General features: G+C 42.5%; 1 protein-coding gene across 3 annotated transcripts in view; it reads left to right on the top strand.

Moving 5' to 3' along the window:
- SLC35F4 (solute carrier family 35 member F4) overlaps positions 1-26,042 on the top strand; it is a 360,561-nt gene that overhangs the window by 100,627 nt on the left and 233,892 nt on the right. The window contains exon 1 of one of the 3 annotated variants that reach the window (XM_058739163.1): positions 10,669-11,433. The exons of the other annotated variants lie outside the window; for them this stretch is intronic. Within the exon in view, the coding sequence (XP_058595146.1) occupies positions 11,331-11,433 (103 nt within the window). The 5' untranslated portion in view covers positions 10,669-11,330. Of the gene's footprint in view, positions 1-10,668; positions 11,434-26,042 lie in introns of those variants that run through there. 3 annotated transcript variants of the gene reach the window in all.

Here is a 26,042-nt window from a genome sequence, read left to right as displayed (position 1 = left end):
AGAAAGTTAATATATATAACTTTATATAATATATAATATCTCTCTCATTATATATTATATTATATATAATGTATGTGTGTATATTATTAATGTATATGTGTACATTATATATAATGTATATGTGTATATACACATATATGCTTGTAAGTGTTTAATTTTGAATTGAAAATTTAGATTCAAGTTTTTGAAAGTCTAAGGGTTTCTCTTGACTTACAAAGCAAAAACATGCCTTTCTCAGTCCTCTTTCCTCGGGATTATAATTTGAATATCACCAACTTCTTCCTTCTGATTTAAGCTGAATAGTAGCATTTTCTGTTTTTGTAAAGAATCACTTATTTTCACCAGTACTTCTGTAATTTTTCATATGGGAGAATTTCTGAGTATTTGCAAAGATTCATTTAAAAATATAAATGTGGTTATATTGGGTTAGTCTTTTTCTGAGTCACAGAAATAACTCCTTTCCTTCAACAGTCAGGCTCTGTATTACATACAGAAATATGGATTTAAAAGATTTATTCGTGTCTCAAAGAAACTGGGAATCTGGTGGGGGAGGGAAGTTAATCCCATCGATCTTCACTATAGTGAGATAAATGCCTCCACGGGGTGGGGGGTGGTAAGCACAGTGAATACCTTAACTTGCCAGGTCCCCACTTTTGCCTTGGAACAGCTCTGCTGTGTCAAACTCCCTGCATTTCTTTGTTCTGTGTCTGATTGTACACCGTTATGCAGACCCAGCCTGTGTGGGTGTCCGACTTCTGGCTCCCCATTTTTAAGTTAGAGGGTTTGGAGTTATATGCCATACAAAAGGCTGCAGCTCCTATCCAGACAAAATATTATTGCAGGTAACATTTAATGCCAGATTTTGCTTAATGGAGTCAATTCCACGTTGCTTTGTTAATGATGAGTGGAAGATTGCTTTGCTGATCTGATCTGGAATCAGGGAATTCTATTAAAGGACATGTTCTGCAGAAAGGACGTTCTCAAATCTCTGATCAATACGCTTTGCAACACTGGCATTGATTTGCATTGGTGGATGTAGTAGAATCCAAAAACGGCCACAGTTTTTTTGTAGCAATACCATCAAGAGGCAAAATATTTTTCTCCACCTCACGAATCTGGGCTAGCCTTATAACATGCTTTGGCCAATAGAATATGGCAGAAGCAATACAGTGCAAGTTCTGAGTCTGGGCTTCAAGAGGCCTTGCAACTTGGCTCTCACTCTTGGGATTTGATTGCTGTCTTGAACAAGACCGGGTTAGCGTGCCGGAGGATGAGCCTACTCGTTGCTGTGAGAGAGGCCATCCTAGGCTGGTCAGTCCCCAGCTGACCCGCAGATGCATAAGTGAGCCCAGCTGAGATCAGAGAAGCCTGGACAGATCAGCAGAAATACCCAGCTGACCAATAGGTGGTGAGAAGTAACAAATGGTTGTTATTTTGAGCCACTAAGGTTTGGGGTTCTTTGGTGTGTGGTAAAAGCTGGATGGTAGGAGTGCAGTTTGGACATCACTGCAGTGGTATGCATGTGCTAGTGGACTTTAGAGCAGAGTAGAAGAAAGGAAGGAAGGGTGTTAAAGAGAAAGGAAGAGGGGCGCCTGGGTGGCTCAGACAGTTAAGTGTCTGACTTCGGCTCAGGTCGTGATCTTGCAGTTTGTGGGTTCGAGCCCTGCGTCGGGCTCTGTGCTGCCAGCTCAGAGCCTGGAGGCTGCTTCGGATTCTGTGTCTCCCTTTCTTTCTGCCCCTTCCCTGCTCACACTCTGTCCCTCTCTTTCTCTCTCAAAAATAAGTAAAACATTAAAAAAAAATTAAAGAGAAAGGAAGAAGAGGAGAACATACACTCACTACCTTCTGCATGCCCGGCTGATGATCCTTTTTTTTAACTTATATCAATGAAGAAACAAGTACACAAATCTTCTGAACATTGTAGTAGATTACCCATAAGGGAGATTCAAGCTCCTAATTAATTATGATTCCCAAAAGATTTGTCAAAATGAGCCCATGTTATTTATGGCAGTTTTAAAATATCAACCCCCTAATGAGAAAAGATATAATTCTATTTATTTCCTCATATCTAAAGACAATATAATCCATTTATCAACCCTACCCCCAGTACCCAAAACATGAGGGGTAATATTGTAATTTATTATAATTATATTATATATATTATTATATATATTATATATATAATTATATTATAATATAATTATATATATAATTATAAATATAATTCACATACGACTGGAAAATAGACATCGTAGGTTTCACTTTCATTTAACAGAGCCCTTGCTGGGCATCCCCCCGTCTGCTGAGTCCAGAGTTTAACTAGGGAGGATAGAAAGACGAGGAAGACAAATCTTTGATCCACTTGGGAAGGGTGAGGGGGGGCTGGGGATGGTGGGTGCTGTCATATACTGACAATAAGGGCTGTCACTAATTCACCAAAGGGCCTCTCTAGCCTCAGTTTCCTCATTTGTAACCCAGGGAAGTTGCTCCATTTCTGGTCTTGACATACGTCAACCTTTCCTGAGTGAGGGTACGTGCTTTGCCCTTTCTTCCAGAAAGTGGTCCTGATGCAAGATTTTCTTTATTACAACGATTCTCTCAGGACTGAACATGTTCTGATTGTCTGGTGTGTGGCCGGGACCCTGAGAACCCCTGGCCACGTTGTACTGAACAATGCAGTCCCTGCCTTTGAGGAACTTAAGTGTACAGTGTGGGAAAGACCACGCAGTATAGAAAAAGCTCCGATGGGGCAAATAGCTGAGCCCTCCGGGAAGGGTGGTGCTCAGAGAAGGCTTCCCAGAGGAGAAATGCCTTTGCAAATAGCTGAAGGATGAGTAGCATTGGTCAGATGAACAAGCGTTTGTAACTACTACCCAAGCATCGATGGTCTTACTGCATAGAACCAAGTGATTATAACTCATCACGTATGTACAGAAAACTGTGTACTTTGTTAGCTCAAGAATCTGAAGGCTTTTGGGGTGCCTGGGTGGCTTAGTCAGTTAAGCATCAGACTCTTTTTTTTTTTAAATTTTTTTTTTTAATGTTTATTTATTTTTGGGACAGAGAGAGACAGAGCATGAACGGGGGAGGGGCAGAGAGAGAGGAAGACACAGAATCAGAAGCAGTCTCCAGGCTCTGAGTCATCAGCCCAGAGCCTGATGCGGGGCTCGAACTCACGGACCGTGAGATAGTGACCTGAGCTGAAGTCGGACGCTTAACCGACTGAGCCACCCAGGCGCCCCAAGCATCAGACTCTTGATTTCAGCTCAGGTCATGCTCTCATGGACATGAGATCGAGCCCCGCCTCAGGCTCCACAAGAGAGTGGAGGCCTGCTTGGGATTCTCTCTCTCGCTCTCTCTCTCTCTGCCTCTGTCTCTTCATCTCTCTCTTTCTGTCTCTGTCCCTCCCTTGCTCATGTGCTCTCTTTCTCTCTCTCAAGATAAATGAATAAGCATTTTTTTTTAAATCTGAAGATTTTAGGACTACTTTGAGATGTTACAAAACTTTTTATGTACTCGTTGTCATGGAGTCCTGTTTTATTATTTATGAGAACATGAAGGGACAGAAGAATTAGAGACCTTTAGTCAGACTTCATCACATTCACTGGAAAGGAGATAATTGCAATTACTGAAGAGATTAATGTGGAGGCAGGCGGCACTCTCCAACACATTGCACATAAAAACCCAGCAACACTGGAGAATAGAGCTAGAATGGGTGTTAGGATTGATCGTGTGTGTGTGTGTGTGTGTGTGTGTGTGTATTCATTTTCAGAGCAGGGAAGTCAGAGATCAGGGAGTTTGGAAAATTACTCTAACAATTACTTTTTGAATTTTGAATACCTTAATACTTCTCCTAACGATACAAAAGCATGTTACTGAGCTGACGATCCTTTGGCAGCGAGACTGACTGATCTGACTGCTCTGTCTTGTGGGCGGGAGGCTGCATAAGCGACGGCCCCTCACTGCCGTCCATACAGAATAGAATGGAGAATTCACACCCCAGCTCCTGGCTCCTGTTATCACACAGTCGCCCAGGTTGCACGTGTCCCCTGCACTTTCAGGCTGCACGCGGGTTTGATCCAAGTGGATCCACTTTCATGTCTCAGCATCAACGGGGAAGCCCTGGGGCAGGAGGCTGGAGGTGCTTGGCATTGGCAGGAGGTGGGGTGCTGCCAGGCTGTGTCTGTGTGAAGTTGATGGGGATCCATGCAGAGTTGGTCCCTGCAAAGGTGAAGCAAGATCAAGTGAACTGAAGCATGAAAGGTATTTGGTACAACCATTTAGCTTTTCTCTTGAGAGGTGTACTCTTTCTGGTAAGTAAGGAACCTCCTCTAACATCAGTTAGGTAGTCAGAAAAATCAAAAAAGACAAATGTCCACTTCAGCACTGATGGTCTGTGTTATCTCAGTGTGTTTGAGGAGCAAATTTTATTGATGGGTATCACTGACACTGGAAATAATGATGAGGTAAAACCTTGTGAACATATTTCTTACAAATTAATAGTTCTCGAAGCTGAAGGCAAAGTCATTCCTGAGATTGATTTTGGCCATAGCTATTCAAGATGTGGATGTATTGAATATATATATATATATATATATATATATATATATATATATATATATGTTTTCTGGACTCTTTGCCTTGTTGATACATTCTAATGAGTTTTAAATATTCTATTCTCTGATTTTTCCATACTATTCATAATGTTCCTTTCCAACTACTGTGCCTTCATTATTGTTTATTGATCGTTGTTTCAGAAACTGGTAAACATATACTTGAACATGCACAGTATGCTCTTGGAAAACAAAGGATAAAGAAAATAAGATTTGAAAATTTAATGCAGTGTTTAGAGAAAGAATTCAAGCCTATTTTGATTGTAATGTTTTAGTGACTTGACTTTCACGTGTCAAAGTCATCCTGAATGTTTATGGTCATCATGCCAGAGGGAAGAGAGAACTCCGAGTGACCTGTATGATCTCTCTCTGGCTGGGAAATGCTCACTTTCCCTTTCCTTTAGTAGAATCAGTCATATAGCCCCCGTACAACCACAAGGGGGCAGGAGATGCAATTCTGTGGTATGCCTACAATAAAGGAGAACCGTGGATATTCGGCAAATAATACCAACCACTACCCTGGCAGGGTTGACATTTTTAGCTGGCAATGTTACAGAAAACCTTGTGAGATAAGTCATATGCAGCAGGTTTGAAGCTGTGGCATGCATGGCATTTTAGATGTTGAAATTAAAGTCTTATTTGTAAAAGGAAGACATAGCAGGTTTTAATGTATAACCACCAACATATCTGTTTAAAGAGGTTAACTGAATATTTATTAGTCAATAAGAATAGTGGAAAATGCAATCTCAGTATTACTGGGGCTCTCCTGCTGCAGGATTGCACAGTCAGGGGAGATCTTTGGCTAAGCTCAAGCTTCAGGGAGACATGCTGGTCTTTGGTCCATTTGTCTCTGCTGAGATGTACACTGATCAAGCCCATATTCCACATCTTGGAGCTAGCAGCTCTGCTGCCTTTGGGCCAAGGTTGGAGGCACCAGAATCTCTACTGAGGCTGTGAAGTCCAAGGCTAATAGCCCAGCGTCCCTCTGGGTACTGCCCTGTGATCTCTCTGAGGCCATTCCGCTTCCCTGGGGCACTGCCGTCAGGCAGGACTGGAGTCCCTCCCGTGCCTGGGGACCACGAACTTTGGTGCTGTTGTTAGTCTGAAGCATATTCTCCAGGTCCTCATGCCTTCTCAAAGGACAGGAAGAACTGCTGACCTAGAGCATCTTTTTCTGCAAAGCACTTAAATTCTGTGGCCCACCTATTCCATTGGTCTGCCAGTGTGATTCCAAGATCTGCCCCATGTGATTGCTGTCATGGAATTGTTGAAGGGATTAAAGGAGACTCCTGACAGCAACTGACATGGAAATTCCTAATGATGTGAAATGAAACGTCCAAGTGAATTAGCTTTAGTAATAAAGAATGGGCAGGGCAGGGATGGGGTTGGGAGGAAGACATTGATATTTATTGTGCACCTACTATGTACCAGGCCTTGGTAAGATATTTTCATATGTTATCTCACTTAACCATCATAGCAACACTATTAAGTAGTGAGTGTGAGCCCATTTTTACAGACGGAAAACTAAAACTCAAAGTGTTCTATGTATCCATAAAACAAAATAATAATGATAGCTACCATTTATGATGCTTTTATATGGCAACCACTGTTATAAGGTCTTTATGAATATAATAGTTATTTTACAGTTTATTTATTTTGAGAGAGAGAGAGACCAGGGGAGGGGCAGAGAGAGGGAGAGAGAGAATCCTAGACAGCTGTCAGCATGGAGCCCAAACAGGGCTCAATCCCACAGTGAGACCATGACCCAAGCTGAAATCAACAGTCAGATGCTCAACCCACTGAGCCACTCAGGCACCCCTATGTCTCTATGAATATAAAATTATTTAGTCTACCATGGGGTAAATACTATTAAAAAACAAAATTCAACCAAATAAATTTTAAAGATATAATTGCTTTTATCAAGCAACATCTAGCATGTACAAGGAAGCTCACAAAAGTTGTACAAATGGAAGGTTTTTGTAGGAAGGAGAGTGAGGCAAGAAGTTACTAGCAAAGGAAAAGAAAGGATTGTTTCAGCTAAAATCACCTTCCCTTAGGGGGAAGGGCAGGGAATCTTATTAGGTGGATTACCTCATCTTCCTTTGGGGGATGGAGAGGGCCCATGTGACAGAATCCTCCCTGATGTTGATCCGAAAATTCCTGACTGAAGAGTTAAGACTACATTTCTGGGGGAAGTTGAAACTGCAATTAGGTTAGGTATAAAGTTCAGATTTGGTGACTTAGCTTGAGTGACACCATTTTGGGCCTGTTGTTTTCTTCTTAACAGTACAATATTCTTATTTTGCAGATAAGGAAGTTGAGTCATGGAGTTTGAGAGACACCCAAGGTCACACAGCTAGAAAATGGGGAACAAGACTTGACCCCTGGCAGTCTGGATCCAAAGTCCATGTTCTAAATCATTGTACTATATGGCTGAGGGATGGGGTGAGGAAAAGAGGTTGGGAGGGGGGAGAGAAGACAGACAGACAGACAGACAGACACACACACACACACACACACACACGTCATAGACAAATTCTCAAATTTGAATGTATATGTTGAAATGACTTCAGACTTTCCCCCAAAGGATTTCAACACATTTCCAAGGAAATGAGCCTCAGAAATAGTCCTATGATGGAGCCTGGTGCCAGAGGTCAATGAAGAGTGGACTATCCCCTGATTTCATAGACAGGTACTGAGTGCTAGTCCTCTCAAGCCCTTTCAATCCCACTATTGGCTGAAAGGCAAATTAACAATGCCTAACATTGCCTAAGATTGGAATAGAAAGGCAGTATCAGGGGGTGCCTGGGTGGCGCCCTCGGTTAAGCGTCCAACTTCAGCCAGGTCACGATCTGCGGTCCGTGAGTTCGAATCCCCGCGTCGGGCTCTGGGCTGCCGGCTCGGAGCCTGGAGCCTGTTTCCGATTCTGTGTCTCCCTCTCTCTCTGCCCCTCCCCCGTTCATGCTCTGTCTCTCTCTGTCCCAAAAATAAATAAAAAACGTTGAAAAAAAAATTTAAAAAGGCAGTATCAGTGTTCCAAATGGGACAGCTGATGACCTGGTGGTTAAATCCTCAAAACAGCTTTCCTGAAAATGGAATAGGAACACTACTTTTTTTTTCTCTCCAGATGCTAGTGCTTATCACCTAGTTGGCTAGATGCCAGATGCTTTTAAACACAAACACTGTGCAAACTACCTGGGGTCAACTCTGTAAATAGTGCTGATGATTATACAAGGCAACACTGGCCCATGGGTATTAAACCTAAACGTTCTTGGCTCTCCAAACAGCCAAGTTACTCTTAGCCCAAGGAGGTAGGGGCGCTCTACGAGAATCCTTCTTTTAGCATCTTTTATTGGTAACTCCGAATAGGTGGTCAAAAAGATTAAGCAACTTGTTCCTGCCATGGAAAGAAGACTAAAATCCAGATTTTCTGGCCTCTAGCTGCTAATCACAGTAAAGAAGACTAGATTCCATGGATTTTATTTTACTAACCCTTCCAAAGTATAAAGGCTGATGCAGTCTTTTAAAATGATTTTACGACAGACTGTACATCTTTGAATAGAATTTATGTTCAGTGATCATAGTTTTTAATGTTATTCCTTGGTATAGTTATTTTAGCATCAGACATAAAGATTGTAAGTGACTATCATATAAACCATTTTACAAATCATATGCCTTTTTTTTTTTATAACACAAATGGTCAAGTTTTATATACTCAATTAGTATGAATACCTAATCTGACTTGGTTAGATGATCAAAGTGAATATGGTCTAGCTATTAAAACACACTTGGAGTCACAGACAGATGTCCTGTGCTAATAATGCATTAGAAATATTCCTGCCTACAAACCACATTTTTCTAAACTGAGTTATGATTTACCTGGAAAATTGATTTACTATTTGATTTAATAGGGAAATTGGCTGTGTGAAACTGGCTACTATGAGGAACCATTTTCGAATCAAATAACCACCTTCAGTCTTCATTTGTTCAATTATATCTTTCCTCATTTTTTTCAGAACAGATTTGAGACACTCGGGTATTTCACATTTTGTAAATTTCAATTTTTGTATTTGGGTTTGTGAACACTGGTGGGCTGACCATATAAAAATGTTTTGTAAAAATTCTCTTCCCCTCAAAAGAAGTTCCATAAACTTTTAATGACATGCAACGTGAAATTTGAAAGGTTAAAAAACTTTTCTCATATGCAACAGAGAGTGCTTATCAACTAGCAGAAATTTGCTTCTCATTGTTGATCAATTAATAATTGTAGAATTTCAGTTCCATTAAAAAAATGTGTGGCCTAGACTGTGGTATGTGCTTGCATTTACTGTTTTAGTCACCCTATTACAGATGATTAGGGAGACACTTGTAAATGCTCTGCTGTTTTGAAATTCCCAGGTCAGTCAGAGATTTTTTAAAATTATTTTAGGAAACATAGACTCTTGTGGGTAAAATATTTACATTATTTAAATTTATGCTGAATTTGCTGTTTGTACGAATGTTGAGATTCAGTTAAGTACATTTCTAACCACTACTCTGGACATTTCTAAAAACAAAGCAACACTAGGAAGAAGGCAATAATTTACAGAGTAAGTGTAATTTAGCTCTTAAATACATTATGGTAAAATAAGTTATAAGCATTAATGGGGCAAAACCACTTGTCTTTAAAGTCTGTGTATATTCTTATTCCTATTACACCAGAAGGTTTTTGCTGGAGTAGTTTCTTAATTTCTCTCTCATCGAATCATTGATATATTAATATGCTATGGATTATGATGTTATTAAACACATATTAGATGTAATGCAGGCAAATTTGTCTTATAGTAACTTTAAACAAAAGGGACATCTTAGTGTGAACAACCCATTTCACCATGTACAATGCATACATTTTGTATAAGGTTTGCCACCGAAATAAAAATAATAAAAGTACCAAAGTGTGCTGACAATCACTGTCGGGGGCGGGGTGTTGGGCAGCAGAGTATAAAGGCATAATCCTTCCATTTTTGCTTTAAATTTCAGTTCCTCACCATTGCATCCAAGGTTGGTTTTTCCTTTAAGTTCATTTTGACCTTTAAGTTCCTTCCATCTTTCCGTGCCCAGGAAGCAGGTGTGGGAGGAAATTGGCTACTTTATGAACCCTCCCTTCTCCAGCCACAATCATTTCAGATTCACTCCACTCTCAAAAATCTGTGCTAGGCTTTGTGTCTGGATGAAACCCCTTAACACGTTGTGGAATTTAATCCTGCATTTTCCTATGCTTAAATCTAATTCATCTTTTAAAAAGTTTGCACATTTCTTCCCACTTAAGGATATACACACAATGGGGAAAATGCTTGAAGGCAGAATGCTGTGATTGGCTCTTTGGAGGTTTCTGAAGGGGCACTGAGGTCAACTTGTTCCCCCCCCCCCCTCCTCCCTAAATTTTAGAAATGTGAAATTTGGCAGGGATGTGTCTTAAACTGGGTCTGGATGGAAAATGAACATAATGACCTCTAAGCTGATGAGTTGACACCTGAACCCCCATCCCCTTTAGTTTCTGAGTTGAGATTTTGAAGATTGTTTTCAGGAGGCTGTGACTACCAACTGAATAGAGAAATCATCTCCACTACTCACTGATTCTAACCCGGTGGGTATCTCACGAAAACAGAAGAGTTACACCTGAGGGGAGGGTGTTGGCTCTGAACACACAGCTCAAGGACGTTCTCGACTCAGATGGAAAGTCTCTAGGCTGTAGCTAAAACTTTCATCCGTCCAGATATTTACAGTTTGAAGGGCTTCCCCCCTGATGTTTTTGGCAATAAAGGGAGAAAATCATTTCTCCTAAGGGCATTTGAAACTGGCAAAATAAACATGCTGTGCACAGCTGAGTCTCCCTAGCCTTTGATGTTTTCGCTGGGAGGCTGGAGGGTCGGGACATGGACCGTCAGACTTGAGGGCTTCATCTTTGAAAGTCTCCGTGTCCGCAATACCGGGATAATCACTCCACGTGCCACCTGCGGAGGCCTCATTTTTCTTTTCATTTCTTTAGAAAAAGACTCCTCGTCGTCTAGGCAAGTTTGGACTACTGATTAACTCCTGGGAACACTTGCGCATCAGCTGATCCCAGGTGGTGCAGACGCCTAGCGGGGACCAGGCCCCGGGGGCGCCCCCGAGGTGTCATCTTCCCGAGCGACGGTGCACCTCTCACATTAACACTTGGTTCCGCTTCGGTCTCCTCCATCTCCACCCCTCCACCCAGGGGGCCTCCCTGAGCCCCTGCCACCAGCTCACCTTCTCTTTTCCTCCCACGCCCCCGGACAGGGCATCCCTTCTGGCAGGTGGGGTTAGGGGATGTCTAGTCCCCGGGGAAGGACGGCAGAAGGGTTAACGAGGAGAGTCTGCGGCCAGGTGGGGCGCCCACACCCGCCCGGCCGCGGTGGGCGTCGGAGGTGAGGGGGCGCTGTTCGGGCAGCAGTGCGCCGGGCGGCGGGCGGGAGAGCTGCCAGGCTGACGGAGACGCCGGCCCGAGTGGGGGCCGCTCCGCCGCCACCGCCGCCGCCGCCGCTGTGATGCGGAGCCGGTGCTGCGCCGGGCGGTGGAGTCAGAGCCCGGGCGCGGGAGCACGAGCTGCAACATCAGCACCGGCGGCGGCGGCGGCAGCAGCACCTGCACCAGCTCCCGGGCCCCGCGCTGCGCTCTCCGCCCTGCCGCGCCCGGGGCCGCCGCCCCGCGCTCTCTATGGATGTCAAAGCGGCCCCCAACGGGGTGGCCACCATCGAGGACCGGATCCTGCGGATCACTGGCTACTATGGCTATTACCCGGGTTACTCCAGCCAGAAAAGTAAGACGCCGCGGGGCTGCCTTGTTCCAGGCACCGGAGCGGGTGGGATGCGGGAGGGCGCGCGGTCCGGACACCTGCAGCCCTGCCGGTACCGCTAACGCTACCTTCCTGGCGGTGGGGCCGCTGGGGCGAAAAGTATGCCCGTTGTTCTCGGTGCTGAACCACGAGAGAGAACGGGGGCCCGAGCCGTTTGCGCCTAGGAGTTTGGAAACAGTGGCAGCCTTGGGGTCGGAAGCGCCGGGGGGACCGGGTGAGCGCTCCGGGCGGCCGTCGGCCGGCTCACCTCTGGCTCATTTACCACCAAGGGGAAGGCTGCCATGGCTGTTTACTTAGCGGAAAGTCAGCCCTAGGTGCTGCACTCCCCCCAGCCCCTACTGGGTGCCGGGCTGCAGGCGGGGCGCGGGGCGCGCTGGCTGGGTAGGCTCGGGGGTGGGGCCGGCGGGGGCGGCAGAGGCAGACTTGGGTCCCGGCGCAGGCCGGCTCTGCTCGTTCACTCCGGCTGTCGAGACGTCGCCAGCGCGGGAGTTACTCCTGCTAAAATGTCTTTGCGAGGTCCTCCACCCCGGGCAGAGAGAAACCTGCTCAGGTCTCCGAGTGCCGGCGCCTGGAGCCAGAGACCAGTGCAAACGACTGGGGGTGGGGTGTGTGCAAGCGGGAGGCGCGACAGGGCCAAGCTCCCGCGCGGCCGGCGGCACGTCGCGGCTCCCTCTCAGCCTGAGTAGGCTTCTCGGTTCTGCACAGGCTTTCTCCCAGCTAAGGGGGGGTTCGTGCGGCGCGGATGCTTTCACATTTCTAGAGCAGTTTCGCGGGGAGGGCGATGAGGTGCGCTCTACTCTGTCCCCCTCCCCCCAACACACAAACCCCACTGGCTATCTTTGCTGGAATTAGTTCAGCCAGCGACCAAAGTGAAGCTCATTTTTCTCCGAATTGGGGGACTAGTTGCGGCTTAATTCCCATGCAGGTGGGATCTCGCTTTTCCTGTATCAGTGCGTTTCTGTCGCAATAGATGGAGCCTAATTGATGTTTTTGCTGTTATTTTTAACCAGAAACCGTGCAAGATCCTCGATGCACTTCTGATTGGTATTTTTCTGTGACATTTTGGGGTCCGATCAATGTTACAGTTTCTCTGAAGCAGACAAACCCTGACACATAGAGGAGAAAACACTTTTTTTTTTCATGTAACTTTCTCCCCCACTGTGCTGCATCTCTATTTAATAATAATTCAGGAGCTTTGTTCTCATAGAGATATTTTCTCATTTGATATTTCATTTGGTTTCAGGAAAGGCCTGTCTGATTTGGATGGTTTCAGTCTAGCTGTTTTTAGAAGCTTACATTATTCATTTTCCATACAAAAGTAATTATATAGTGTTAGAATTTTCTGGAAAGAAAATAACACACTGTGGAATGCAGTTTGAAGTCTTTGTACTATAGATTCAAAAACTTCTTTTTTTCCCCCTATTGGCAAAGGGTTTCTTTTTTTTACCCTGGAAACTTAAGGACAGCACTATGCTATGAGGCACCATAAAGCACTATGGCAAGGAAAGTATGCTATGTGGACATTAGTTGGATTTCACCAAGTAATTGAATGTTTTAATTAGGAACCATGGGATTTTGGTTGCTTAGAGAACATGGAAGCTGTCTGAAATTTCAAGACCCAGGGTAGTTTATTAATATAATTTTTATAACAATGGAACTGTGGTTAATAAAGAACAAACCAAATGGAATACTGGAAAAGTGACATTTTAAATAAAATCACGTTCATATTATCTTTCCGTGCTCATTCAAATAGCGGCCCTTGTTTCATTTGCAGTGCAATAATAGGACAAAAAGAGGGAAGAGCATGGGCTGAGACAGTAACTGAAGCAAACAGGGATAAAGGTACATTTGGCGTAGTTATTTTTGATGGGCACTTATCTAACTTGAGGCCAGAGAAGTCAGTGAAGACAATCTCATGAGCACAGAGAATTACATGCTAGTCAGATAACTTTCAGGATGTTCGTGCCTTCAGAGGTAGAAAGAGATTGCCATTTTGCACAGTGAGAGACGAGGAGAGGAGAGAGCTGGAAGAGAGCCAGGCAGCCGAGCACCGTGAAATAATCCTGCCCTTAATGCAGGCCTCAACTAGTAAACAAACACATTGAAGCAAACCAGTACAATATGGCCAATTGATTTAGCTGTTACCAGGAATGAGCAACAGCTTGGGGCAAGTCTGGAGGGATATATTAAGGGAAAGGCTATGGTGAGGAATATGGAATATGTGGAGGCAAGGTGACTTTCCCATTTTCTGACTGGTCACATGTGAGGCCTTAAGGATGATCTCTTGATATCTATGCCATCTACCTTTTTAGAAGTAGGTGGGGACTCAGCTCTGAGAAAATGCATCAGTGATCAGCCTCCTGTTAATGTATACTGGTTCCGTCCCTGGCAATCAGGAAGATGAGTGCCTTGTGCAGAAGAAATGCTAGTAGTCAGACTGACACAAAAAGAAGTGTGTGTGTGTGTATGAAATATATTGTCAGGGTATGATATTATCAGGATAATAATCAGGGTGCAGAAATGATGGAAGCATTTGTCTAGCCTTGAGTTACTTTTGGTCTGGTGGGGGAAATAGACTCCTCTATTCAACAAGTGCTATTTGAGGACCTCCTATGTGCCAAGAATACGCCCATGAACAAAACAGACAAAAACGTGTTCCTTTTTGGAGCTGAAGTTTCAGTGAGTGGAGACAGACAATGATAACAAACAAATAATGTCGTATGCTTCAAGATGATAGGTGCTTTAAAAAAATCACAACAGGGTAAAAAGAATGAACAATTCTGAGGGGGGGGGTAGAGATTGTGGCAACTTTAAATAGGGCAGCCTGTTAAGACTTCCCTGAGGAGATCACAACCAGGCAAAGCCTTGAAGTATGTGAAGAAGTTAGATGCGTGAACATCTGGAAGATGTTCCAGGCAGGGTGGACAGCCAGTGCAAGGCTCTGAGCTGGGACGTGCCTGGCATGCTAGAGGAAAAGCATGGAGATCTGCATGGCTGGAGTGAGCAGTTGGGAGAATGGGTAGAGATGGAGTGACTGTGAATGCAGGGGCTCGGGTAAAGTAGAGCCTTAGAGGCCATTGTAAGTCCTTTGGGAAGCCTTTCTGGGGTTTTGACAAAGGAGTGATGTGACTTGACTTACTTTTCAAAGGGATCAGTTTGACTGCTGTATTCAGGCAGGAGTGGAAGCAGAGAGACTAGCTATGTTATTGCAATAACGTGGGTGGGAGATGATGTCGGCCTGAACCAGAGTGGTAGCAGGTGGTAAGAGGTGGTCAGATTCTGCAGATACTTGAAGTTAGAGCCAGTAGGGGTTACCAGTGCACTGGATATGACATCTGCAAGAGAGACAGGAGCAAAATGTGATTCCATCTTTTCTGGTTTGACCAACTTTGAGTTGCCAACAGCTGAATGTGGAAGGCTTCAAGGTAGAGGGAGTCTGGGGCTAAGGATAATATTTGAGGAATGTTAAATGTAATTGGAGATGGAAGGTAAGCCTGGACTTCATAGGAAAGGTCTGAATGGGGATATAAATTAGGGATTTTTCAGCATCTGGATGGTATTTGAAGCCTAAGACTGATGAGAGCTCCAAGAGTGAATTTATGTAGAGAAAAGGAACAAGGTTTGAATCCTGAGGGTCTTAGACATTAAGAGGCTGGGGAAGAGGAGAAACCATGCAGGTAGACCAAGAAGGAGCTCCCAGGGAAGTGGGAGGAAAACCAGGAGCTTGTGATACCCTGGAAGCCAGTGAAGAGTTTCAAGGGGAAGGGATTAGCTGAGTCCGATGCTGCTGAAAAGTTAAGTGAAATAAAGACTTGTAACTGACCACTGAATTTGGCAATTGGGGGTCATTGGTGACCTTGACAAGAACCCTGACAAGAGCAGGTAAGGTAGGATAAAATTTACTAAAATGTGTATAAGAGAATTAGATAACTTGGAAGTGTGAGCATAGACAACTCTTCAAGGATTTTTTGTGCAAAGGGGAGCAGAGCCAATGGGGATCGTAGGATCAAGGAAGTTTTTTTTCTTTTAATGGAAGAAATAACAGCAAGTTTGCAAAGACTTGAGAATGATTCAGTAGAGAAAGAATAATCCATAATGTGGGAGAGATAAGGCATGGAATCTACCGCACAAGAAAAAAGACACTTCATGCAGGGCAGTGTGTGTGGGCGCAGGTTCTGGAAGGTGGATAACCAAGATGGTGGGAGGCAGCTGAGTTTCTCTTTGGTTGCTTTAATTTTCTCCAAAGAGGAAGCAAGGAATCAACTGAAAATGAGGATGGGGGAGGGTGTGGTAGTGGTAGGAGGAGAGAGAAGGTGTGAATAATTGGGTAGGGAGCATGACCAGACCGGGAAAGTGCAGTAAAGTGGTTTGGCTGCCTTAAAGAGCCCATTTAAGAGACTGTTAAAAACTGAGAACAAACTGAGGGTTGATGGGGGGTGGGAGGGAGGGCAGGGTGGGTGATGGGTATTGAGGAGGGCACCTTTTGGGATGAGCACTGGGTGTTGTATGGAAACCAATTTGACAGTAAATTTCATATATTAAAAAAAAAAAAAAAAAAAAAAAATAAAGTTTCTGGCCACAAATTGAAAGTGAGACCAGTCGGTAGGTTGTTATATTCACTGATACAATGAAGACTTGGAGCAAGTGAAGAGAAGGACTTCACCAGAGTGCAGATTATCCAATGGGTATGATAAAATAATAGGGGAAAGGGAGTAGTAAAAGGATGCAAGAAAGGTATTACCGTAATGGTTGACCGTAGAATTTAAAGCTGGTGAGTAGAGGAGAGGAAATCAAGGTAGTTAGGGAGAGTGAAGAGATGGTAGGATCAGTGGGTTGCAACCTCAGTGGGATCAAAGGGGAGCGGAAGTTAGCTGGAAGATGAGAGGCGGTGGTGAGAGAGAGAGCTGTATGCAGTAAGAAGTTATTTCCGTTAGTCAAGTCAAAGGATAAGTCAACTTACGTTTTATTGTATTCCATAATTGATATTCTTGGGGTGAGCCTTCTTTTTGTGTTTGTATAAGGAGGTGGTATGTTGGTGTGTAGTGAATTAAAGCCTAGTGATTTGGAGATCGATTCTAGTCTTAAACCTGCCAGGAGCTGGCTCGGAGACCCTCTCTGTGCCAGTTTCCTTGTTTGTAAAAACAAACAAACAAACAAACAGTATAGAATTTGCTGTCTCAGAACAGCCATGCAGTAGGTCAGCTTTGACAGCTTTCACAAAAGTCCCATCTCTTCACTGCACCTTCCATCTCAGATGGCAACCAGTTGTCTTTCTTCGTTCTATGTTTTTTGCACCTGTTGGCCTTTTGTTTTTCTATGCCCCATTAGTGACCAGGTTCTGTGGTTGTTTACTCTTGGTAGCTGCAACAGTAAAACCTCTTCCCCTTACTCTGATCCCAGCGCTGAGCATCTCCTCTCCAAAAAGAATTCTATCAGCTTCTGGCTTTTCTGGCTCTCTGATGTCTCTGACTGCTGCTATGACTTAGCATGTCCCCAGGTTCCAGCCTCAGTTGGTTTTTCTCACCCTACTTTCCCTGAGTAAGCTCATTCAATCCCCTGGCTTCGCTGTCTCCTATGAGTCTGTATATCTAGGTTCTCTTTTCCTAAACCCAGGCCATTTCGAACTTCCTACTAGACTGCCTACCTGGATGTCCTCTAGGCATGTCACACATAAAACTAAATTCATCAGCCTGTCCTTAAAATGTGCCCTTTCCTTCTTATTATACTTTTTAGCTTCCAATATCTGCATCTAACCAATTGCCTGGAAACCTGGAGTTATCCTCAAACCTCTACCCTTTTTTCTTACCCATATTCAGTTAAGAAGTCCTATCTGTTTTTCGCTAAATATGTGTTTTCCATCCCCACTGGCACTACCTTATTTCTTTCTATCCATCACATCTTTCCTCCAGCCTCAAACCCTTCTAATCTAGTATGCACACCTTAACATTTAATTTCGTAAAATGCAGATCTGTTCATCTCGCGTCCCTCATCAAATGCCTGGAATAAGTCTTGATTTTCTGTGGAGTAAAGTCCAAACTCCTTAGCATGCCACAATCTGAGCCCAGATTACATTGTTCTATTTTAGCACGCATTTCCCCCACTAATTGCCAAAGTGATGCATGCTTAATGCAGAAAATCTGGAAGGCAGAGAAGCAAAGGGAGATTAAAACAAAATTACTCATAATTCCATCACCCAGAGGTGATTAGTATTCACATTTTGGTTAATATTATCCTTTCAGTCTTTTTTATATCCATAAATACATGCAAATTCTTTTTATTTCACACTAAACATTTCTCATTGGTCTATATATTCTTTTTGTCTTTTTTTTTCAATATATGAAATTTATTGTCAAACTGGTTTCCATACAACACCCAGTGCTCATCCCAAAAGGTGCCCTCCTCAATACCCATCACTCACCCTCCCCTCCCTCCCACCCCCCATCAACCCTCAGTTTGTTCTCAGTTTTTAACAGTCTCTTATGCTTTGGCTCTCTCCCACTCTAACCTCTTTTTTTTTTTTTTCTTCCCCTCCCCCATGGGTTTCTGTTAAGTTTCTCAGGATCCACATAGGAGTGAAAACATATGGTATCTGTCTTTCTCTGTATGACTTATTTCACTTAGCATCACACTCTCCAGTTCCATCCACGTTGCTGCAAAGGGCCATATTTCATTCTTTCTCATTGCCATGTAGTACTCCATTGTGTATATAAACCACAATTTCTTTATCCATTCATCGATCTATATATTTTTAATAATTTAATGTATTCATAGTCTTCCATATATTCAAGCACCTTAATCTGATTGTTGGATTTTTAGTCCACTTTTGGGGGAGGGGCAGAGAGAGAGGGAGAGACAGAGTCTGAAGTAGACTTTGCAGAACCTGGCTAGGGGCTCAAACTCAGTGAAACCGTGAGATCATGACCTGAGCCGAAACCAAGAGTCACAAGCTTAACTGACTGAGCCACCCAGGCGCCCCCAGGTTGTTTTTTTTTGTTTGTTTGTTTTTTTGTTTTTTTCATAGCTCACATGGCCTCCACAAACCCTGGTCATAGTCTCATCCAGGGGCTCATTATTTCGATAACATTATTGTCCCCATGCTCTCCTCCTCAATGCTTTTTTTACACTATGGCCAGATGACTTCCTCTCCCTGTGTCTCCTTCATCACTCTTTGGAAAGCTCTTTGAAGGCCAAGGCTGAGTTGAAATGCTGTCCTCTGTAAAGCTTCCTGATTGCCCCAGGCTGGGTTAATCCTCCCTCTGTGCTCCTATAATACTGTGTACTCACCTCTGCTCCAGCACTTATCACACTATTTTTGGCTGTTTACACTAGACTGTCTCACCCACAGAGCTGAGGGAAGGCAAGGACTTATCTTTATTTATGTATTTTCCTCTTAGGCAAAGTGTCTGGTATATATCCTGGGTGCTCAATAAAGTTTGTTGTACTAATGAATGAATGATTATAGTTTCCTTTGAAGAAATTGGAGTTAATTATTTTCTCACAGAAAGGGAGAGAGTCCATGATAGTAGCAATTGGAGAAAAAATTCACCAGCTATGAATGAATCAAACAGATGTGCCTATTCAGAGAATACATCAGATGGCATCACTTTACCTTTGTGGTTGTAACTTCTGCATTTTTGCCCTTCTTGTTTTCTTTATCACTTTCTCTATGCTTGAAAGGGGCAAAGGCTTTTTTTTTTTTTTTTTTAAATACAGAGTAGTACCAAGTTGGTAGAATTGTAAGAAATACAATGTGGTCCTTCCTCCCACCCCCTTTTAAAATGGTTGATGTTGGTCTTCATGGTACAATACGTAACATTTAAGCAACTCTGGCTGGAGTAAGTTATAAAATTGTCTCTTGCTAGTGACACAAACGCCATCACTATTTCTCCCAGTTCATGTTCTGTTTTACCCTGATAATAAGCTTTACATTGCTTTGTATGTGATAGGTAGTGTTTCATAGACAGTTCTAATTACCATGGATGAGGAGTATTGAGAAGTCTTTGTTACATAGCTTTTAACTGTAATATACAAGGACTGTATGAGTATCATTGTTTATGTTATTCACGTTGGATTATGTCATTTCTACAGTGCTAATTTTGGTGTGTATTTTTCATTTAAAATATAAATTTACATATAAGTTGGGTATTTGTATTATAAAATACTGCTACGACTAGTAGCTAACACGTGGGCTTAACATTAAGTTTCAGACTGGCTTTCTAAAGAAAGTATATCTAAGGCCTGTTTGAGGCCATGAGGTCTAATGCAAAGACCTTAAGATTCTGCTCTGCTACTTCTTAGCTGTTAAACACCTCAGCTCAACAATTTTGTTCCTGTAGTATGGGAATAAAAGTAGTTGTTTCACAGGTCACTAGGAGGATTATGTAAGACAATGGATGCAGAATGTCTGGCACAGTTCAATATATGGAAGTTGTTAATGATTATGGAGGAAGACAGTAGAATTGGTTTCACCATCCAAGAGCCTTGCTCATTTTTTCCTGGTAAATAAGTGACTTACCGCTTTTTTCTGTTGCTGTTTGTTTTTCATATTCAGCATTGCATTTTGAATTGGTATTGAAAGTTGTGTTAGAGCGATGTTAGAAGAGATCATTTGCACATTATCCAAGTTCACAATGGTTTTCCATTCCTTATCCATTTCTGGCTCGTCTGGTGCTATAATTGAAAGGGGCAGTGTATTACACTTATCTGGGTTGCCCCTAAGGATAGTTTAAAGTGGGCTGGAGGCCATTTGTGATGAGGTTATTCCCAGTGGGTTGATCTAAAAGAGAGAAGACAAATCTAGGGCCTGTGAGGGACGGGATGAGTCTGCATATGTAGAGATACCCAGACCTCAAAGTAGAAGGGAGTGCAAGGGTGCCAGGGGTGTGGGAGAATAGGGGCAAGAGAGTGGGGGAGGGGAAGCATGGAAGCCCATGTGAAGATGGGTAGCATGGGTTGGGGACAAGTAGGGTTAGATAGGATTGGGAGGGCAAACAGGTGGAGAGGAAGCGAAGCCTGAGGATTAATTTTGAGCCAGTTTGTTGAAAGTTGCAGTGTTTCTTTAATATGCAGAGTTTTAGAAGCACAGTTCCTTTTTGGGCTGTTTATATAGCAGTAAACATAACAGAGTGTTTTATGTTCTACTTTAAAAAATACATCATTATGTTATAAACATATAAACATGTTATAAACATATAAACATCTATGTTATAAACATATGAACATGTTTCTACATAATCTCTGGAGTTAATTTTTTTAAGTTATAAAGCGTTTAATTATTTACAGACCCAGAAGAATATAGAGGAAAAGAAAAATAAACTTGTCACTCTAGCACACTACTGTTATTTTGGTTAATTTCCTTCCTTTCTTCCTAATGCGTATAGGGCTCCCCTTCTTGAGTTTTGGCAAATGTAAACTAGAGTGTAGTCATAATTCTGATATATACACAATTTTGTGCCCTGCTTCTCTTCCGTTTAACATTTTAGGATAAGCATTTTTAATTTTGTTGCATTTATCTGCCTTGAGAGGCTGGAATTAGATTCTCCTTTCAGAGATCTTGCCTTAAAAAATTTGTGCAAACTGGTTCTCAGTTATTTGAGACTAAATAAAATGGAGAGACCTGGAGTGTTCGTGAGGACTTATTTGCTCTCTAGTTACAAGGTTGCATTTGAACTGGCTTAAGCAAAAATGGAAGTGATTGAAAGGATACTGGGAATATTCTATGGATTTTAGGGGCAGGGATCAGGTGGGATGAGCTAGCATCAGGTCCTGGAGGGTGATAGGGAAAACAGGAAGCCCTCTTTCTCTGCCTTTCATCTCTTTTTTCTGGCACATGTTCTCCATTCTTGTCTCTTGCTGCAGGCTGGCTTTCTCAATTTCCTTGTCCAAATGGTTGAAAATAGCCTCTGCCAGCAGTTCCAGTGTTTACGTGTCCTCTATTCAAGAGAGCAGACAGATTGAGCAAGAATCTCTTACTTCTAAATCCAGATTCCCGGAGAAAGGGACTCTTTGGCCCAGTTTGTGTCAAGTGCATACTCTTGATTCTATGGACTATGGTGGCTTGGGGCAGGGTCAAGTTATGCAATCATGGCTGCCAGAAACTCTCTCCAGTAGCTCTTTTGACTGTAGGGGAAAAGGTTGTTTGAAGTGAAAAGGAGCAATTGGCCGGACAGTCAACTTAATCGCTATTGGTTCACAGAGCTTGCATAAAAAAGTTTTTTACTCTTGGGGCGCCTGGGTGGCTCAGTCGGTTAAGCGTCCGACTTCAGCGGTCCGTGAGTTCGAGCCCCACGTCGGGCTCTGGGCTGATGGCTCAGAGCCTGGAGCCTGTTTCCGATTCTGTGTCTCCCTCTCTCTCTGCCCCTGCCCCGTTCATGCTCTGTCTCTCTCTGTCTCAAAAATAAATAAGACGTTAAAAAAATTAAAAAAAAAAGTTTTTTACTCAAATCATAGGCTTCAATCAAGATCCAATCTTTTCTTTTTTCTGTTTCTGATAGTTTTTGGAGTATATCAAGATCATACTTAGTGAGGTTATAGAGACAATATTTCTACAAACTAAGAAAATCCAGGTGTCTGTTGAGAGTGTAAGCCCCTAGGGAGTTCTGTTTAAAAAGTATCCAACCAATACTGCAGACTACTTATTAAGTTTTATTGAAGTGCTACTGCTTACATCAAGTTTGGAAGACATATTTCGTTTTCTAGCTCAGATAGGGCAGTGCACCCGTTCCTTCAGGTTCAAGGTATGGTAATTGAGGATGACATTTAACGTTGTATATTTTATTTTTTATTTTTTATTTATTTATTTATTTTTTAATTTATTTTTGGGACAGAGAGAGACAGAGCATGAACGGGGGAGGGGCAGAGAGAGAGGGAGACACAGAATCGGAAACAGGCTCCAGGCTCCGAGCCATCAGCCCAGAGCCCGACGCGGGGCTCGAACTCACGGACCGCGAGATCGTGACCTGGCTGAAGTCGGACGCTTAACCGACTGCGCCACCCAGGCGCCCCCGTTGTATATTTTAAACAGGCATTGAAAATTACACTTTTCCGCAGTCTGGGATTTTCTATATTTAGTCCTGGGTTAATGCCAAGATGGCACTAGTGAGGTGTCAATAATGGTTTTGTGGTCTTGAAAACCAGACATACTAACAATTGTTTATCTCCTGTGAAAGCTAAGATTCCTAAGGGGGTCAGAGCATGCAGATTTTTGCTTCTGATACCTTGCTAAGCTCCAAGTCATGTGACTTTGGTATCTATCTTGTGTTTCTGTTCATACCTATGTCTAAGCACAGTCATTCTGGAGGAAAGATCCAGATCGAGTGAGTTGGGAGCCATTTGGAACACTGTCTTCTCTGCTAGACTTATGGTGGCATGTTCTAAAGAAGCAATATAATACATCTAAGGTGACATTATTATTTACCAGGGACTTTTTAGAACAAATATATTTAGAAGTTGAAAACTTTTTATTTCTCCATTATATAAATATATATATATGTGTATATATATATATATATATACACACACACACACACACATATTTCTCCATTTTATATATATATATATGTATATATATATATATTTCTCCCTTTTATATATATGTGTGTGTGTGTGTATATATATATATATATGATATGTGAGCACTTGAAGCATTAGCTTCTTGCTGTGCTCGTTTCTAGTTCACAGCCATCAGGATCTTTTTAAAAGCATTAATTGGATTATTCCTCTGGTTAAAGTTTTTAGTGGCTTTCGATATGTCTTTGGAAAACTGTAAAACCCTAAACCCAGTCTACAAAGGTCAGTCCTACATGGTCCAGTTCTTCAGATGGCAACACTGTTCCATGCCCCGATTATGCTGTGGGCATAGTGGCACGTGCTCCAGTCCCTTTCTTTCCTCCCAACTGATGAACAGGCTTTCCCCCACTCCTGGTGCTGTTACCTGACTGGCTCCTAGCCATCCTTCATGTCTCATATTCAGTGCCACTGCCTCAGAGAGCACTTTGTAGCTTTGCACCTCGCTCCTCTGTACTTTTCCTTTGCAGCACTTCCTACAAACTGCACTCACAATTTATGTTGATTGCTGTGACTGTTTGTCTTTCCTGCCCACTGGTCTCTTAGCTCCCTAAGGGATGGATCCATGTTGTTCAGTGCTGTGTGCCCCGCACACAGAATTGTGCCTGTGCACTCCATAAGTATTTGTTGAATGTGTGATCAAGGCTTGTTAAAAATTTCAAGTAGACTTTTTGCAAAAAATCAACTTTTTATTTGAAATATTTTTGAATTTTTAGAAAAGTTAAGATAATACGAAGAATCCCTGTATCTCTCTCACCCACCCTCCCCATTGTTATCACTTTATATTACCAATGTAAATTTGTCAAAACTCAAACCAATATTGGTACGTTACTGTGAATTAAACTCCAGGCTTTATTTGAATTTCACTAGTTTTTCCACTAAGTTCTCCTTCTGGTCCAGGATCTGGTCTGGCCTGTTGCATTCAATTGTCATATTTCTAAAGTAGGCTTTTTAATGAAAAGATAACTTCAATTTTATAGGAATTTTCTGGCCAGGTTTTTAGGGCTTGGGTCAGATCATATTTGAAAGCATAACTACTAGTTTACAAGGTGATATTGGATTAAATTCATGTTAGAAATGACCTACGACTTGACATAGAAATGACATACTATCTTAGAGGACTGTTCCATAGCATAGAACAGTAGTTCTTTTTTATTTTTTTTTTATTTTTGTTTTCAATATATGAAATTTATTGTCAAATTGGTTTCCATACAACACCCAGTGCTCATCCCAAAAGGTGCCCTCCTCAATACCCATCACTCACCCTCCCCTCCCTCCCATCCCCCATCAACCCTCAGTTAGAACAGTAGTTCTTAGTATTTCTACTTTTTAACACTTAGGGGGATGCAGAAATCTTTGAAAAATCTAGATAAAGCTATAGATTACCTCTTCACCCCCAAATACACATACATACCAAACATTTTCATGCGGTTTATTTTATTACACTGGAAATTTATCATTTCACAGGAATGGGCTATAAAGTGGATAATTGCAATGAGTTGTATCTGTTTTTCTGTTTCATGAGAATGCGTACAAAATTTAACGGCAATGCCTGGAAAAATTGAAAGAATTCAAATGTGTTAACTAAAATAGGAGTGAACTTCAGTTTTATTCAAAAGTGAATTTCCACGAGGACGTTCTTATAGTCTGGCGTGAATAAAAAGCTGAAATTCTGGAGTGGTCTTAGGCATGGGAGTCATCATTTCCACTGCACTCAAGTCACTGAGGTCACTTTTGAGGCAAGATCTGCATCATCCATGCTGTCTTTGACAGAAAAGAAAGGATGATGGATTTGTGTTTCAATTTTGAGGTTGTCTAAGCATAATTAGCTTTCAAGTACATCTTGCAGTGTATCTAGATACTCCCAGATTGTTGATCTGCACAGAAATGTTATGACATGTCATTCTGGATTCTTGTTTTCCTGAGGAGCTGTGTTTCCAAAGGAACTTGTGGTTTTCACCTGCATTGTAATAGTGACTTTAAATCTTTCAATGAAAAAGCATATCATAAAATCTATCCAAGTTACAGTGATACGCAAACTTCCCTTCATTACCAAAGCGGGAGCACAAACCTACTTTTCTCACCAGGTGCTGTTTGTTTGACATCTTAACCTTTCGTGCTTCCTAAGAAGCTCACAGAATAGGCCGATGCCTTAGATGGTATTCATATGCCTGTAACAGAAAATCAGGATGGGAAGCATTGGGAGACATACAGTTATTTGCTAAAGGGAAATAGCATAGCTGCCCGTGTCTCCAATGTTTGCATCAAAATTGGGGCAAATAAACAGCTTGAGGAGAAGACTTTATTTGATAAAGGCTTCCATTTTTATCCCCTGCTGCAGACCACAAACCAGTTTATCCATTTCCAAGGCACACTGGTTCCCAAGGTCTCCCCAGGATGAATTTGGCTGCAAGAAAACTCAACTTCTATTGGCTTAAGCAATAAGGAATCTATTCTCTTTTAGAGCAGTTGAGAGGTGGGGTGGCTGACTTAATGGCTTATGCTGTAGTGAAGTACCTAGAGTCTATTGTTTTCCATCTCGTGGTGTGGACTTTTTCTTGACTTTCTTTTAAAAGTGTTTTATTAACTTTTCTTTTTTTGTTTATTAAAATTTTTTTAAATGTTTATTTTTGAGACAGAGCATGAACGGGGGAGGGGCAGAGAGAGAGGGAGACACAGAATCCGAAGTAGGCTTCAGGCTCTGAGCTGTCTGCACAGAGCCTGATGCGGGGCTCGAACTCACGGACTGTGAGATCATGACCTGAGCCGAAGTCAGACGCTTAACCGACTAAGCCACTCAGGCATCCCTTCTTCTTCTTCTTCTTCTTCTTCTTCTTCTTCTTCTTCTTCTTTTTTTTTTTTTTTTTTTAAATAAAATTCATTGTCAAATTGGCCTACATACAACACCCAGTGCTCATCCCAACAAGTGCTCTCCTCAATGCCCATGATCCATTTTCCCTCTCCCCCACCCACCTGTCCACCTTTAGTTTGTTCTCTGTATTTAAGAG

This window comes from Neofelis nebulosa, chromosome 7 (genome assembly GCF_028018385.1).
Source record: "Neofelis nebulosa isolate mNeoNeb1 chromosome 7, mNeoNeb1.pri, whole genome shotgun sequence".
Taxonomy (NCBI): domain Eukaryota; kingdom Metazoa; phylum Chordata; class Mammalia; order Carnivora; family Felidae; genus Neofelis; species Neofelis nebulosa.
The sequence above is the reverse complement of the archived record's forward strand: the minus strand, read 5'-3'. Positions and strand labels throughout refer to the sequence as shown.